This window comes from Chanos chanos, chromosome 2 (assembly GCF_902362185.1).
Source record: "Chanos chanos chromosome 2, fChaCha1.1, whole genome shotgun sequence".
Lineage (NCBI taxonomy): Eukaryota > Metazoa > Chordata > Actinopteri > Gonorynchiformes > Chanidae > Chanos > Chanos chanos.
Window position 1 is genome coordinate 20485763 of NC_044496.1, and position 16669 is coordinate 20502431.

At 38.0% G+C, this 16669-nt stretch overlaps 2 protein-coding genes and 1 non-coding gene across 3 annotated transcripts in view; 2 read left to right on the top strand and 1 right to left on the bottom strand.

Moving 5' to 3' along the window:
* Positions 1-153: 153 nt before the first annotated feature.
* On the top strand, positions 154-4535 carry tmem41b (transmembrane protein 41B). Its single transcript, XM_030766208.1, has 7 exons — positions 154-345; positions 1213-1327; positions 1427-1555; positions 2576-2669; positions 2811-2915; positions 3055-3193; positions 3856-4535. The coding sequence occupies exons 1-7, from the start codon at positions 255-257 to the stop codon at positions 4023-4025; spliced, it is 843 nt and encodes a 280-aa protein (XP_030622068.1). The 5' UTR covers positions 154-254; the 3' UTR covers positions 4026-4535.
* A 2729-nt stretch (positions 4536-7264) lies between these two features.
* The window catches only part of dennd5a (DENN/MADD domain containing 5A), a 30549-nt gene continuing 21144 nt past the window's right edge, over positions 7265-16669 (top strand). Inside the window, exon 1 of the mRNA XM_030766209.1 lies at positions 7265-7364. Within this exon, the coding sequence (XP_030622069.1) occupies positions 7265-7364 (100 nt within the window). The remainder of the gene's footprint in view (positions 7365-16669) is intronic.
* On the bottom strand, positions 15212-15265 carry LOC115806219 (U7 small nuclear RNA). Its single transcript, XR_004025123.1, has one exon. It is a non-coding gene; the product is annotated as a U7 small nuclear RNA (small nuclear RNA).

Below are 16669 nucleotides of genomic sequence, written 5' to 3' on the forward strand. Positions count from 1 at the left end.
TCTATCTATCTAATTTCCATTTTTTAACAACATTCTATCTATACATACAGCTATCTTTGAGGGGGGCGCTATTGAGTAACTGCAGCTTCGAGAACCTATATTACGTCGTGTGAAAGGTGAAAGGTTAACATTTCAACACTGGTTAGGAAGGAACCGGGTGAAATATAATATAAAGACCTCACGTTTAGATAGGATCTTGGTGGAGGTCGGTGAGGTCGCAATCTGATTTATTGTATAATTTTATTAGGATAAAAATGGCCAAGAAAAGAGGAGGAAATCGTGACGTGGACAGTATGCCTTTACTAGATGAAGAACGGAAGGCAAAAGAAGCTCTGTCTCCTAAAGGTAATTTAGCTATCGCTAGCTCGACAAGCAAGATCACTAGCCTGCTACTTCAACTAGCCTCTAAAATGAACTCGGCGTTAAAAGGATGACTTCGCTTTATTTTCGAAAGCTGACCAGTGACATATAATCTACTCTTTGCACAAGACATCATTGTTTTGTCCGCCGGCTACGTAGTGACTTAGGGATAGCTCTATAACTAATATAAACTAATTCCAGATTTCGACTCTATCGCTAAAATCGGCTATTAAGGCGACTGTCGAATCGATCTAATGACTCAACATATAGCTAACATAGTTTATAGCCGTTTGAAACTTGGAGACCTAAGGCAGCTGAAATGGTTAAAGTTAGCATCAAAGTAAAATATTGGTACTTGCTGTTTAAAAGTAGCATAAATCTATTATTGTGAAGTCGTCATGATAGTGAGCATGTTTTAAATTGTGCTTAACTAATATTACACTTCTAAGTGTTTAGTGACCAAGACAAGGACACGTCGAGTTCACACTAGGATAAGGTCGAGAACTGACTGTTGAGTAATAATCATGGCGCGTTGGCATTACATAGTGTCAATAAAAACTTAAAAAAGAAAAAAAAAAGCTGTGTGTTACTGACCAGAGTCGCATATCGGTACTTCACAATCGAGATATTTGAATGTTGTCTGGTAGTGCCACAGTTAACGTTGGATATTACATCCAATGAAGGGAGAAGAAAAGCATTGTCCCTGAGGACTTTAGACGAAAATGATGCAAAGATTGGCTATGTATTGCACTGGATGGTGAGGGAGTACATCAGTGAGGGGAAATCACCTGCTGATGACTTAACCTGTTTTAAAGCAAATAAATAGTTTCATTGATTTCATTTTGCCCACAGCAACGCAGTACTCGGGAGGTTCTGCACGGATGTCCATCCTTATTTTGCTTGCAATCTTCACCTGTGCTGCCTCACTCATGTATCTAGTCTATAGAAATTTCCCAGAGCTGAGCGAGTAAGTCACTGACCTTCTTTTGACGTCATGTTTCTCTTGATATATTCTCTGTGTTGTGACATCACATCATAAAGTAATATGCATTTTCACCTCTTGTAGGGATGAAAGGGAAAAGATCAAAATCCCAAAAGACATGGATGATGCTAAGGCACTTGGCACAGTTCTGTCCAAATACAAGGACACATATTATACTCAAGTGCTAATAGCTTACTTTGCAACGTATGTCTTGTATCCTTTGAATTGAGACATTTGAGTTCCTGTTTGGTTGTTTTTAGAATGTTATTTATTTTTTGGCATGTTCCTTTCTTCTCTGTTGCCTGCCCAACCCCAAACCCACTAACTGTTACAGAGAGATGATTAGGGAGGGGCCAGTAGAAAACCTTATCATTTAGTAATTGGATGGAAGTTTATTTGGGGTAAGTGTTTAATATTAACACGGTTTATTCAGTAGCAGGAAACCAGTACTTTAATTAAACAGGTCCTGGTTCAGACATATGTTACATTATTAAAGAGAGCCTTGTTTCATTCTTTTGAAAACTCTTAAGACATCTGATAACAAATATGTGATGTGATATGTAGTCTATGCTCTCCTTATTGTCTTGTGAACATATTCAGCAGGGACCCAGTCAAATGAATGTATTTGAAAAATAGGCTATATCTCTGAGTAAACTTCACCCAATAATGTATGCAGTTCAGAGGAGAATAGAGTTTGAGGCTTTGTCACAGAAACAAGTGACATGTCGAAGAACACTTGCTTTATTAACCTCCTGCTTGGATAAGTTACATTCTCTGTAACAAGTCTTTGTTTATTTTTCATTTTTTCTGAAAATATTTAATTATGTTGATGAGCTGTTCCTTCTTTCCCCTTTTGACCTAGATCATCCAGAAGACTACACTGAACTGCACATGATTAATTCAATAGTTCAACACATTCTGAACACAGCTACTGCAGCTTATAGATGTGATCTTTCCATCAATTTTTTTTTTCCCATTTTTTCAGATTTTTTTGGTCATTTTTTTTTTTAAATAAATAAATCCTGTGGCAGGACTTCACAATAACACAGAAAAAAGGAGTCATGTCAGTGCATCATTATGATGTTTGATAGCCAAAAATTTATTTCTTTTTTTTATGTTATAGGTTATTTGGCTGTGCTTTGTTGTTCGTTTATTAACAAACACCACATTGACAGAGGTTAGGTTCTTGATTTTGACTTGGCATACTTGTGATCCTTAACTGTAACAACTCAGTCTGCAGACGTTTGCCATTCCAGGCTCTATCTTCCTCAGTATACTGTCTGGGTATCTTTATCCATTCCCCTTGGCCTTGTTTCTCGTTTGTTTGGTAAGTATTTACTTTATGGCTTTTTATTGATTTGATTGTGGTAGACACGGCTAGTGACAGGCTTACATACTGGTGGTCTAATTACCATGATGTTGCAAACTCGATTCTGTCCTGTTATATTTCACATTGTGTTTTCTTCAGTGCTCAGGTCTTGGAGCTTCTTTTTGCTATATGCTGTCCTACTTAGTGGGCCGACCAATGGTATACAAGTATCTCACAGAGAGAGCTCAGAAATGGTCTCAGCAGGTAAGATATATACTTTTTTTTTTTTTTTTTTTTAGTTTTTGAAGATTCTTTTGAATATTATTTCTCTGCCAACTATAGACAGGCAATTTGTCTTGGAACCATCTCACATGTTAGTTAATTCCTTTTGTTGTTATTGCAGGTGGACAAGCATAGAGAACATCTCATCAACTACATCATCTTTCTTAGAATAACACCCTTCCTCCCAAATTGGTTCATCAACATTACCTCACCTGTGATCAATGTGCCCCTTGGGGTCTTCTTTCTGGGTACCTTCTTTGGTAAGACAAAAAGCCAAGAAAGTCTTTTACATCTTGTTTCAGTTGCAGTCTCAAAAGTCTGTTATTCCTGTACCTTCCAGAGCCATGTCTGCATGGCATTTAGGACATGCCATTTTGTGGAGACCACCAATATGACTTGGTGTATTGAACTCCAATTTGATCACCTTCTGTTATGTGTAACTGATCGTAAAATATAAAAGCGCTGTTCATTGTTTTCTTGTCTTGTCAATTCCGGTTCAGGCCATGATAATGATGGACATAATAGTATGGCTATAGAGCTTCTTTCTATATTTTTACACTTTTTTTCCACCACAAAACAGCTGTGTACCAAACAATGGTGCCTTGCAGTACCGTACATAGATGTTTTTCTACAACACAGCTATTTTTATTTTTTTAATTCAGTAAAAAGTTGTAAATTCTGTCTCACATCTGATTTAAGCATTTTTACGTTTGGTTTGATTACCTCATATTTTGCAACCACATCATGTCCTGCGAGTGATTGCAATAATGCACACATTCTTGTGCCGTTATTACATCACAATGGATGTATCTTTTTCATGATTTTTGCTTCCGGTTATATGATGATATTGTTTTAATCATAAAACCATAACAAATTTTAGGAGTTATAATACATTTCTGAATCTTTTCTCTGTGACTCACAGGCGTCGCTCCTCCATCCTTTGTGGCGATAAACGCTGGAACAACACTGTACAAACTGACCACAGCTGGTGAGGCTGTGTCTTGGAACTCTCTTGCAGTACTGGGCATTTTGGCAGTGCTCTCCATCTTGCCTGTGTGTTTCCAGAAGAAACTTCAGCAAAAACTGGAGTAGCACTCTCCCACTGTTTGCCTGCCTCCCATGTGGTTCAGCTCAGGAATGATGTGGGTCTCTGTCACTTGCTTAAATCAGTCCCTCCATGTCCACCCATGACCACAGACCAGGCCTTTCTGAGCCACGCGATGAGTGGGGACAACTCGAGACTGAATCAGTGACTGACTGGTCTTTGCTAAAGAGGTCATTATTTTACTCCAAATGAGGAAGTGAAATAATGCTCAAGCTTGTGGATGCCTGTCTTGAATGTGTTCTTAATCGCTAAGTTTTCAGATTCTTTAAGTTATATTCCCATAATGAGTTGTTTTTAATTTTCTGTATATATTTCTGATATCTTAAAGAGCTATTTCACTCTTTTGAAAATGTCAGTTTCTGACAAAGCTTTTGTTTCTTATATCTCTCCTATTGAATATGTCTGCTCCCCAAAATTAAATGTGCCATGAACATTGCTATCAAAAACTGTTACTTCTTTAAGATGCTCAAATTAAATTGAGAACCTTTTGCTTTGGAGATTTTTGGCGTGATAGTAGGCAAATCAAGCATTGTGATGATGTGCATCAAGCATTAAGGCACATCTTGGATAGATTTATCATTTAAGTTAGTTACATACCGATCACGGCTCCATATCAGTACATTTGTGATCATTTGTTTTGTGGATCAGAAGGCTGTATGGACTTGAACAGCAATAGGATCATCAGGTGGTTGATCTTGTTTCTGTGTCCAGTGTACACCTGCCAGTGACTTGCAAGTTCAAAATGAACATGTTTGACCCCTGCTTCAGATCTAAGGTCTTTATCCTCACACATGCTCTCAGTATGATTATTTCAACATTTGTTGTTAGTTTGGATGAGTGGTGACAGTGCTGTATTTTAGTTTTGGTTGTGCACATATAATTTTTATTTGCCTTGAATTAGGAGAGATTATTTCAAATTTTGAATCACTTAGATTTCTGGATCAGTGACTGTTGACGTACTGAATGACACACTACTAAAAGTTCTACAAACAACAAAAGGTCTATAGAAAAAATAGAAGGTGTTTTAGTCAGTTGGAAATATTGTAGTTTTAAATTCACAAAAACTCTTTAGACATCAACAGTTTATAAGGTCTTTCTTTGATGACATTATAGTCTTAAGATTTTCCTTTTAAGTAACGGTAAATTTAATTATAGTCTTAACATTCAATATTTGATGAAACACAAGCATAAAAAATTCAGAAGCAATTTCGCACACGTGCAAATTTTGCTGCTTAGTTTTAGTTGCCAATATGTGTTAAGCCAAATTAACTGTTTTTCCCATACATTTCTATAAAACCAGAATGTCTTTTGGAACACTTGGTCTGAGAATCACGATCCCTTAGTGCTGCTGGTGTCAAAGAGAAGAATAAGAACAACAGCCTCTGGTGTTTTGTTTGCACTGAAACCTTTTAAGTAAGGGAATGGAAAAGGAATATTACTTTGGCCTTGTTGTTCGTAGCCTGGTACCTCATGTTCAAAGTGGATGCTTTTTTGCCTTTGATTATGTCTTTGTGTGTTTGAAACACTGCTATTTAATTCTACCGAGTGGATATATAATTTTTATCATCTGTCCTTCAATCACACAAAATCTCATAAACTTATTGTTGCAAACTGGACGTATTAGAAACGGTATTGAACTATGTTATTTTCCAAGCTGTGGAGCTCTAGAAATAACCATAGTTACAATGCTTGATCATGTGAAATGATAACTGCAGGGTCAACGTGATACAATGATATCACTTTCACAACTATAACTTTCAGTTTCTCTCCACAAAATGAAGTTACTGATTTGCAGTATTATATTGTTCAAATGATATGTTTTGCAGTATGGTCTGTGATTGTTGAAACAAATTTCATCATCTTCCTTCCAGCCTCATGAAGAGTTCTTATATTAATAAGATATTTATTACGGAAATGATTAAAAATTCTATGTGAAAACAGCCTTCTTGTCTGCACAATCACTGTCTATGTTAGAGGAGAAAACGTTTAATGTAATGTGATTGATTACTTTAACAAACTAGTGTTGTTTAACTTTTTTCCTCTTTTTGTGCTTTTAATGGAAGTCTTTTAAAAAGAGATATTTCTCCTTGTGGTTATTACAAAACTATCTCTTAAAAGAAATAAATGCTCACAAAAACATCTTCTCATACAGCGCAGTGGTTCTGTCTTGTCCCATTTGAGAGAACAATGTAGTTTGAACAGGCTTCCTGTTCCGTAATCAGTCAGAAGAGGGCGACCTTTCAACACATCAATTAATCTGTTGTCCTTTCTCTTATTGGAAATGCATTTGACAGTTTTGTGTTGTTCTTTTTATTTCCTGTGTAATTCTGTAAAACATGAAAGAAGCTAGACAGTTAACCTCTACCAAGTTTCAAGTTTTACTTCGAGTTTTAAGGTACAAGTGAAGTGACAAATAAATATTGAACTGTTGAGATTACCAAGCCATTCGCTCGGTTTTTCAGTTGAACATAGTTTTATTTCAAGATAAGTTAAACTCATTGTATTGATGACTTGCTCTTTACTAAAACTACAAACAATACTTCACAATTATAAATATGCAACATCCCTAATGTTCACTTTTTTTTTTTTTTACTTCCTTGCACTCTGTCACCTATGTTTCTTCAAATTCGAACTGAAATGTATTTCCCTCTAAATTCTAGATCCTTTAAATTTAAATTTACATTTAAATGTATCTTCCCCTTGCAGTTCTAAGTCTTTCAAATTAGATACATCATATTACTGAATTTCTGAGACAGGCTGTGCACTTTCATTAGAGATAGCCTCCCTGACTAGTCGAGAAGGCATCCCTTGTATGTTATCCAATCTATAACTGACATCCTTTTCCTCAGCATCTTGATTTAGATGTAGCATCACTACACCTCACTCAACTGAGGAAAACTGGCAAAACGTAAATGTAGATAGTCAGGGGACAGGAGCGTCCTGAGGTATCGTTATAAAAACTGCCTGAAATGATACTCAGAGGCTGTGTGCATGACGTAATCTCTAATGAAGCTTTGCGCAAGCGTGTTGTCTCGGAGGATGAGGAGGCAGTGGAAAACAGCTGTACTAGAGGGCCCAGAATGCAATTCGCCTTTACAAGCGTCTATTTAGATTTTTGTAGGCTGAGCTGTGAGATCGCAATGGCTGAACGAAATGACCCCAAGATCTCTTACTATGCAGTTTAGTAAACTGGCAAAGGAAAGGGTATATCCGGACCAGTCTCAAAATGACCACCGGCTTCAGCTCGAACTCTTGCCGATTCGCAGATTATTTCGTTATCTGCGGACTAGACACCGAAAGCGGGTTGGAACCAGACGAGCTGTCCGGTAAGTCTCAGCGGTGGGAGGGCGAACGAGAGACGATGTTTAGCGAATATGTTTATTTCAGCATGCGAAACATGATACGCACATATTCTAGGTTCTTTATCGTTTAAGTTGTACATCATGTAATCAAGAAGACCAGTACACAAACAACAATGGAGAACCGAATCAGTGGTGGTCCTCGAGACTAAATCGCATCGCTTTGAATACCTTCGACAATATCCACCTTTTTGTATTTGAAAGTTGGCAGTGCTATATCACATCATAAATTAGATACGCTGTATCCTAAGGGTCGACTGGATTTCTGAAGCACGGTCTGCAAATGTTAAGATATTGCCCAATAGCCACTTGGAAGTCGAGGGGAGGAAAAAAAAAAACGGAAATGAATCTAGGTTTGTTTCACAAGAGCAAATGTTTTCCATCAGTGAAAGCACTTTGATTACGCCGTAACTCGTGCTGTTGTTACATTAATTATGAGTCACGTTAAGTGGAACTGTACAGACTCCTCAGTGTTTTTGTTTGCCTGTCTTGCTTCAGAGGATTGTCAGGGTTGTTCAAGATGTTAATCCTGGTCCTGTTAGCATTACTATAGCCTACAGCCTATACTGTAGTCTTTCGTACTTTTTTTTTTTTTAAGAGGAAAAAGACATATAGTCTTTTATATGATCAATGTGGGAGTGCTAACACATGTCTCTTACTACACTTTATATGAAATTGACAGTTTGAAGGAGTGCGTTTCCTGTTGCGCACTTCCTCTTTGGTATATTATAATATCTTTTTAGTTACTCAAAACGTTGGCTTGTTTTATGTGTTTTATTGGAGATAGTAATGTCCTTTACAATAATCAGTCTCTAGGGAAGGGAGAATTGCAGATATACTTCTGTAAAGTGTTTAGATTGATCAACCAAAAAAATTGAGATGTAACATTAATTTGTGGCAAATGTTGTGTAGTTAATGATGGGATTATTGTAAGCAATCTATAAAATGAGTTCCATTTGCTATTATGTAGTTTGCTTTTTGTAAGTTTTGGGCTACTGACATAGTTTAGAAGATTACAAATTTACTTCGAGTCTGTCTCTTATAAAGTCTTAATTAGACAGTTATAACACTGTATTTTTATCATGTCTAAGAGAATTTGACTGCATTCATGTAGCCTTGTTGTTTTCCAGAATATTTAGAACTGTGGTTTTCTCTGGAACTACGGGGTATAGAGTAATTTGCCCCATAAGAAAATTAGCAGTAGTATGATGAGTGCTATAGAAAATCTTAACTGCTGAGAGAGCTGCAGTGGCTCGTCTCAGCCCTGAGCTCTGCCCAGGGGAGCAGGAAAATTAACTGAGCATGCTTCACTTATCCCCAGTAGACGAAATGATGTCACCATGAGTGCCTTGCTGCTTTTGGAGACCAGAATAATGATCAATACATAGGTACTGGTGTAACCATGCTCCATTTACTGTGACATAGGCCTGTTAGGTGACCTTTAGGTCAAACCATCATGCTGTGTGTTTACTGTGTGTCTGCCTATAGAGGTACAAGTGTTTGGAACTGAAATTTTGATTTATGTACAGCCAAAATACTGTTGCAGTGTTGACGGGTCAGCACAGAGGTGCCCAAAAATCCTGTCTTTGAGGGCCAAGGTCCCGCTGCTTTTCTTTGCAACCAACTTCACATGGTCTGTCACTGGCTGAGGAGCACACTCGCTTGTTTTTCAGCTAAAAATCAGCCTCTAATTAAGAGGTGTGAACAAAAAGCAGCAGGCTTTTGGCCCTCCAGGACTGGATTTGGGCACTTCTGGGTTAGTGTGTGGCTAGCAATATGTTTACTCTAGAGAAAGGACTAATACTTAAAGCAATGGTAAACTGAAGTTATTTATGAGAAAGAAGGTTTCAGTCATTTACATAAACTAGTTTGGTTGATTTTGTTAAGAATGTAGCTTAATAAGTGGTAAAGAGCCACTGAGTTTGCAAAGATATTAGTGGTTTTTCTGTTGTCTTGGAGAAGTATTAGAACTAACAAATAGTACAGCAGCATTATTTTAAATGATATCTCATTATCTCTCGTTTAGTCTGTGACCTGACTTCCGTGGCCAGATAATGATATCGCATTTGTCAATATTCATATACAGAGTTAGGTCTAACTACACTACATGCTACAGCTAACTTTGAAACTTGTCAGTCATAGCACAATGCTAGTACAGTTAGTGGTGGACAGATTTTCAATATAACAGCAGGACAGACAGACAACTGTTTAGATGAGATGGTATAATCACATCAGAAAACATTTTACATAAAAGTGCAGACTCTCCAAACAGTGACACCTTCCTTTTTCTAACATGTTGGTGGAACTGGTAGCTTTAGTGCTAAAACTGTACATCTTAGCACTTAAGATGTTAGGTGTGATCTGAGACAAAATAGAAATAGCTCAGGAAAACTAAGAGGCAGAAATAAACACCATTCTCTGGCGTCTACTGTGGTCATTATCTCAGAGTTAAATGGTTTTGTTGATGTTATAGACTAATCATAGAGGTATACATTGTCTTATTTTACTTTGCATGCACTTAATCCCATCAATACCTGATGAGAAATTCTTCTTTTTTTATATCAGCCTAAGAGAGAAAAAACAGTGGTTCTCAGCTCTAGTCCTGAGGGCCCCCTGTTTTAGGCTAACTCTTCATTATCACAGTTAATTGACCTAATGAAGAGCTTAATGATCAGTGGAATCAGGTGTACCAGTGAAGAGTTAAAACAAAAATGTACAGGACAGTGAGCCCTCAGGACTGTAGTTGAGAACCACTGCTCTAGATTGTTTGGGTTTGTCTTATAATCATTCCCATGATGCCTCACTGTTGGCTGACTATGACTTTGTCAGTGGGAATGTGTTTCTGGTCTTGAAGGTTATCACTTGGCAAAGAGGAGCGAATGAAACACATTGCCATTCCATGCATAACTGTGGAGGGCCTGTCATGTTTCTGAAATTCACAATGCACTTTTGTGGAAACTTCAGATATGCTAATGGCAGTTAATTAGAGTTACTTGCTGATTTTATTCAGCATGACCTTTCTAGAATCTACCCCAGGCATGTTGTGAATGTGTTTGCAAAAAAAGAAAAATAACAAATGTGTCAGCCTGTTGAAATGTTGGGATAAAATACCATGAATAAAGTTTTTAGTGACGGATGATCTCAAAAACTAGTCTTTGTGGTTGTGTTCTGGAGCAGCTAAGTTGGACATAAGGTCTTGTGTTCAGTTTTAGAAAATATTTGGATTTCTTTCTATGAAAACAAGACCTACATGCTACAAAGCTATGTCCCGTATTTAGTGTTATACCCATTCTGTTTGTTAAGAGTCTGAATCCAACTTATAGACTTGCTCAGGATGTCACTAATTCAATTTTTTATTTTAAGTGCCATGTTTTATTTGCAATTGAGTCCTCAGTCTTCTCACACAGAAATGAAGGTACCTCATACAACATTATTGCCTGTTTTATACCTGCTTTGTGAACAAGTGATGTACACAAACCCACTGAGCAAGTTCACTCCAAGTTTCTCTCTCACCCACGCACTTATACATGCTAGTCACGAAGGTACAGTGTGTCACACTGCGAAGACTGACACAGACTTCTCTATGTACAGAGCGGTGGTGTATCTGTGTGTTAGCACTCTAGGTCTTTTCTTCTGTCTGTCACAGAGAACAAGCCACATACATTTGGCAAATAGACATCAGAGAATGCCACTGATGATACATACTGAATGATCCAAAGACTTGATATCGTTGTTGTTGTTGTTTGCATCACATTTGCATGTTTTGAGGAACGATGTACTGTATGAAAGGGAAAATGCAGAACTGATATGGGTCAATATAGAGAATAAGTCGAGAGCAAGTCGTGTGCTATAACATATTAGTACACCAGGATTATTCTGTCAGACCACTTTGACCATATATTAGTTATGCATGTTCTTTTGTGGGTTGTTTTTAAGAACTGAAAATATGGAAACTTGAGAGTTTGGTCTTGGGAATCGGTTTCTCTTTCTCTTGTGAATTTTCTGGGTCATTTGTAAGGTCTTAATTTGTAATCGTTAGTAAGCTTTGTAAAATGATTTTCCTCTGATTAAGAACTTACTTGACCTTGTGAGCCAGTGGATTCATGACTTGGCCTCTCTTTCAGTCAGAGATTTTCCTGAAAAAGTCACTCGTTAATCCTGAGGCATTTTAATTAAAAGCAGATTCGGAAGAGTGATGATCATTTAAACGTACCTTACAGATTTTGTTTTTGAATATTTGCTCCAGTGTCCATGCCGTTTTTAAGGCCCAGGGAGTTTCTTGGCCAGTGTTTGCCTTACTGCATGTCACGTTTGATCATTAGCCTTACTCTTGAGATGGGAGTTGAGAATGTAGGACTAAGGTATGGAGTTTCTCTTCTGTCACAACTCTTCCCTCAAGCCTTTCTCTCTTACACAACAAATTTGGTTTTTCTCCCAGTCACACAGCAACTGGATTGTCATCCTTCCTCTATCATAATCTGTTGGAATTTTTTTTTTTTCCAACAAAGCATCTTCATCTCCATTTTCTGACAAAGCAGCTTCAGGCAGACTCTCTGTATTATGAACCTGCTCCCTAATGCTGATGAATATTACGAATTTGTTTCCTCCCCATTTTTGTGTTATAATAATTCAGAATGGGATATAAGTAAGAAATCGGGTCTTGGTTTGCTGATAGTTGAATCGGGATTTCTAACGATGCTGTGCCTGTGCTGCATTTTCTCTCATGCTCCTGTAATGCTGACTTGACCTGTCACGTGTGTATTCTTGGTGATATCTCTCTAACCTAGTTTTCATAAGCTGCACTTTGTTTGTTGTGTCGTGACTTTGTTAGTGAATCACTAGCCAAGCACTCATTTTTCCCTTTTCAAAGTATTTTCAGTGCCAGTAAGTTCCCAGAGCAAACTTCTGATTATTTATTTAATTCACTGCAGTCAGGAGTTCAGGACACAAACTCACAGCTTAAGATGGAAGCCTAAAAATGCAATTTAAAGCTCTCAGAGAAATGGGGGTTTGAACAGATGGATGAATTAGGAAATTTGAGGAGTTTTGCTAACATTTCTATATTTCTTTTAAGCATGGATCCAAAACGCTGATGAATATATTTGTATTTAACTGAATGCACAGGTTTTGCCAGTTATTTATAGTCATGGGAACAGTGTAACATAGCAAGTTAAGTGGTCTGAGCTAAAGGTCAACTTTTGAGGAGTGTCACAGATGAGATGATGTTTCCTAACTTTTTCCTCCCATTTATGCAGGAAAACAGAGCACAGATTTGATTTTAAATGTCCTAATTCTGTACTTTCCTACAAAATCCTCTGTTACCACCCAATGAAACAGGCACAGGGTGTAGGCATGATTTGCATATGTATGAGGGGCCCTCCTGCTAGAGGGGTTTGATTGGCTGCCTCACAGTGTGTTGGTGTCACCAGTTCCTTAGTACACTGGGGACTGGCAACTGAGCCCTAAAGACTCACACGCGCGCGCGCGAGCACACACACACACATACATACACACACACACACACAAAGAAAGAGCACGAGATTTGCTAGCCCCCTTGAGTTTCCCATGCACCCTCTCCATCTTAAGCTCTCTCTCAATGACATCATTTTGAAAGGGCTTTTTGAGTGGTTCATCCCATGCAGTGCTGTGAATAATTCATATGCATGCTGAAGGGGCTTAAGTCCTCAGAAAATCCTTAAATCACCTCAGACTTAACACGTCAATGTTTAATCATTCTTCCTCAAAGCTAATGTCATGACAGTTTGAAGTTCTAAATTAATTTTAGGCTTAGAAATACAGTGTAACTGATCATGAAATGTGTAATGTCGTTTCATATTATTAATCTGAATTTAACTTAACTGAAAATCAGCATGATGTGACTGTGCATTGAGAATTATTTCTGAATCATTGCTATGGAACTTTGTTCTGTAAAAGCATATTCTCTTGATGCTCATGTGTATTTATTTCAGCTAAACTAGTGGTTTTTGTTGACTAAAGTAAGTAAACGATAACTGTTTCATCTCTTAAGATTGTCCTGTAATAATGCACTCTCTAAGCTGAAGCTGTCTATTTTATGATCCTTTAACCAAGCACAGGCCCAGATTTGAAAAAAAAATGTGGAAAAAAAGCATTTCGCCGACTTCTCAGACCAAACTGCAATGGCCCAGGCAAATGACCGGTCTCAAAAACAAGTCACTCTTGGCTCTGGACAATACTGAGCTGCTCTGTATTTAGCTAGGTCTGCAGAGGAATGTTTAGCACCAGGCATGAACTCTGGATTCCACTGTGAAGGAGGTTTGGTTCATTAAAAAAAAAAACAGTTTACTACCACCAGTTCCCTCATTTTGATGGATTAAGTACTCAGTTCTCTAAGATGGTAGCTTTTGGATCCTAAGCATGAATCCACAGTTTATGACTGGTCTGGAATTTCAGTAACCTTATTCTGGCTGTGTAGCCCAAGGTGCATTTTTCTCTCTGTTGTGGGGATTGGGGAGAGCAGCAATCATTCAAGATGGAAAATAGACAGCATCTGTATGCAGTCAATGATGCAAACTGACTACTCATTTCCTTTAGCCTGTCCATCTGTCCCTCAGCAGAGCAAGTACACTGTTGTAAACCAAAACTTCTTTAAATATTCTTGTCATGTGAAAATGCATTTATTTTCACGCCTCATACTCATATGATGTTAAACCTGTTACAGGATGACATCAGTAAAGGCAATACCAGTAATGACCCTTTGAGTCATATGGTCCTTTTGAGTTTTAATGAGTGCAGGCAGTGGTCTCCCCTTGTTTACTTGCGTTTTCTCCACACATCCAATTACTTAATGAATTTATGATTTTATTTCTCTGTCTCTGGTGAGAAGGTTTAACAACAGCATGGGCGCTTACGTAATGTACCCTAATGTACCCTCTCTTTGGAAAGTGTGTGTGTGAGAGAGAGAGAGAGAGAGAGAGAGAGAGAGTGAGTGCCAGGGAGAGAGAAGGACTGGGGTATAGTGAAAAAGACCATTTATCCCTCTCTTTCAGACACACACATCTCAGCCTCATTCTTTCCCTGTCCCCTCTGGTTACGCTCTACATACATCTTCCTGGAGCTCTTAGGCCTAGAGAATTACACAGTGTCCTGCAGTCCAGCGACCGGAGTCCTACTGCTCATGTTCCTTAAACCGATAACACTGTCCAAGCACTTTGTAAGCAAATCAGAAGTTATACTCAAACTTGTCTTTTGTAATTTTGGTATCCATCCATTTGACACTCTACTTTGATGTAGTTTTCAATATAGGCTGTGTGTGATTCTGGATGGCAGTCACATTTGGTACCGGTCAATACTGCCAGATACGTAAGGCTAGTGTTAAGTTTAAAAGTTGAAAATCAGAGAGGGGGAGAGAGAGAGAGACAGAGAGAGAGAGAGAGAGAGAGAGAATTGCTCCCTCTGTCTGGTTAAAGACTGAAGAAAAAGATACACCCTGTTTTCAAGCAGTCAGCAGTGTCAATCTTAGAAGGAGAGACAAGGCAGAGAGAGAATTATAGTAACATAGTGTATGTATGAGTACATGCAGCATAATCAGAGGGTACACAAACCCTGAGGGTCATACACGAACACGAACAGCTGTTTCGTCTAATAATCAATAACTAGCTGATGAGTTGAATCAGGCATGTTAGTTTAGAGTCAGAGAGACTGAACATGTGTGGTATCATAACATTCATGTATTATCTTGACCAAGTGACAGCTCAATGGAGTGAACTAAAGAGCAGCTGTACATACTACATTCCACTTCATCCAGAAAATCTTCTTTTAGACCAGTATAAGATGTGGGTCCTCACCATGAAGGACCAGCTGGAGAAATACTAAAAGAACTAATATTCCATGGTATTCAATTTGTTTCGCTGTTCCAGTAGTTCAAATGCTGAGTAAGTACAGTCATGGTGACATGAACACTAATGATGTATAGGGCCTGTGGGTGTGTCATATGCAAAAATGACCAAACCCCCCTCCTACTTTTTAGGCTACACTCCAGTGCTACACTCTAGATTTTGCTTGTTTATGAATTAATTTACTAATTTAATATTTTAGGACATTCTTTATAATTTATCTTTATTTAATTTGATATAAATAATATTTAAATGCATATAGAAGTGTCACAGTAAAATAATGATATGTTTGGACTGTAGATTTCTGACACATGCATTTAAACATGTTCTGCTGTTGACAGAAGTCCAAGCCCCCATGGAAAAATCTTCTGATAGACCCACATTAATTCTATTACCTCAACTGTGTTTCAGAGTAATGGCCATGTCCTATGCGAATTAGAGTAAGTTTTATACTACAGTTAATTGTCGTGGTTTTGAGTTATTACCAGAGTAACCAGTGCTCTGACATTTTAATGAATGGATTGTGAGAGTTTGATTCATTTTTAATGCATGTCTTTAGGACGTTTAAACATTTACTATATTTTATGTACTCTGTGTTTTATTTGAGTGATTATTATTTTGAAAAGTATTTCTCTCAGTACACATTTCATGCATTTTTGCAGTGCTACTTTGCACTCCATCACAAATTTAATAAAACAAAGTTGACCCAACATTTTGTAAATGCTTCATTAGTGTAAACTTTCCCATTTTCAAAGAGACTTCTGAGAGTGAGAGAGAGAGAGAGAAGTGGATATGAACACAGCTCTAGCATGAGCATGAGTGCAGTCGATTTATTGAGGACTGTATTCAGATATTTGGGGATAAATGGCCCTTTCACAAGGGGACGATTCACAGATGTCCTCATGTGTTTGGCTGCATAACTTATTCTCACAGGAAACAGCAAAGAATCCGCTGGCTTTCTCTCTCTCTCCCTCCCTCTCTCTCCCCCTCTGCCCTCTGTTTCCCTTTTGCACACATGCGCACACACTCTGGACCTTATGGTAATTAACTGCCTGTGTGCTGCAATGATCAGCATGTTCCCATCACAGCATTCCCAGTTATTCTGTGCTAGCGACACACAGCAAACAAAACTGTCTGATTTCCCATGATGCAACATTTTAAGTTATTTATCAAACCCTGCTTTACCATTTTTACATAGCCATTAGCAAGGCAGTTAAAAGCTACTGCGATACTTCTTATAGCCTTATATGGCACACAAGGGGTCGTAACACATCACACGGAGTGTTAAGAAATGTGCTTTACCTCAGTAGGCAATGTCTGTCCACTCTTTCATAGCATTTCATAGCAGAAGCATTCAGACATTCCTGTTAGGGCATAGCCTCTGCTCATTACACACAC

Bases quoted from the DNA above. Each gene is read 5' to 3' on its own strand.
- tmem41b (XM_030766208.1), top strand. From the start codon at position 255: ATGGCCAAGAAAAGAGGAGGAAATCGTGACGTGGACAGTATGCCTTTA. The intron at 1,556-2,575 runs GTATCCTTTGAA...GTAACAACTCAG, and splicing joins TACTTTGCAACGTATGTCTT to TCTGCAGACGTTTGCCATTC. The intron at 2,916-3,054 runs GTAAGATATATA...TTGTTATTGCAG, and splicing joins CTCAGAAATGGTCTCAGCAG to GTGGACAAGCATAGAGAACA.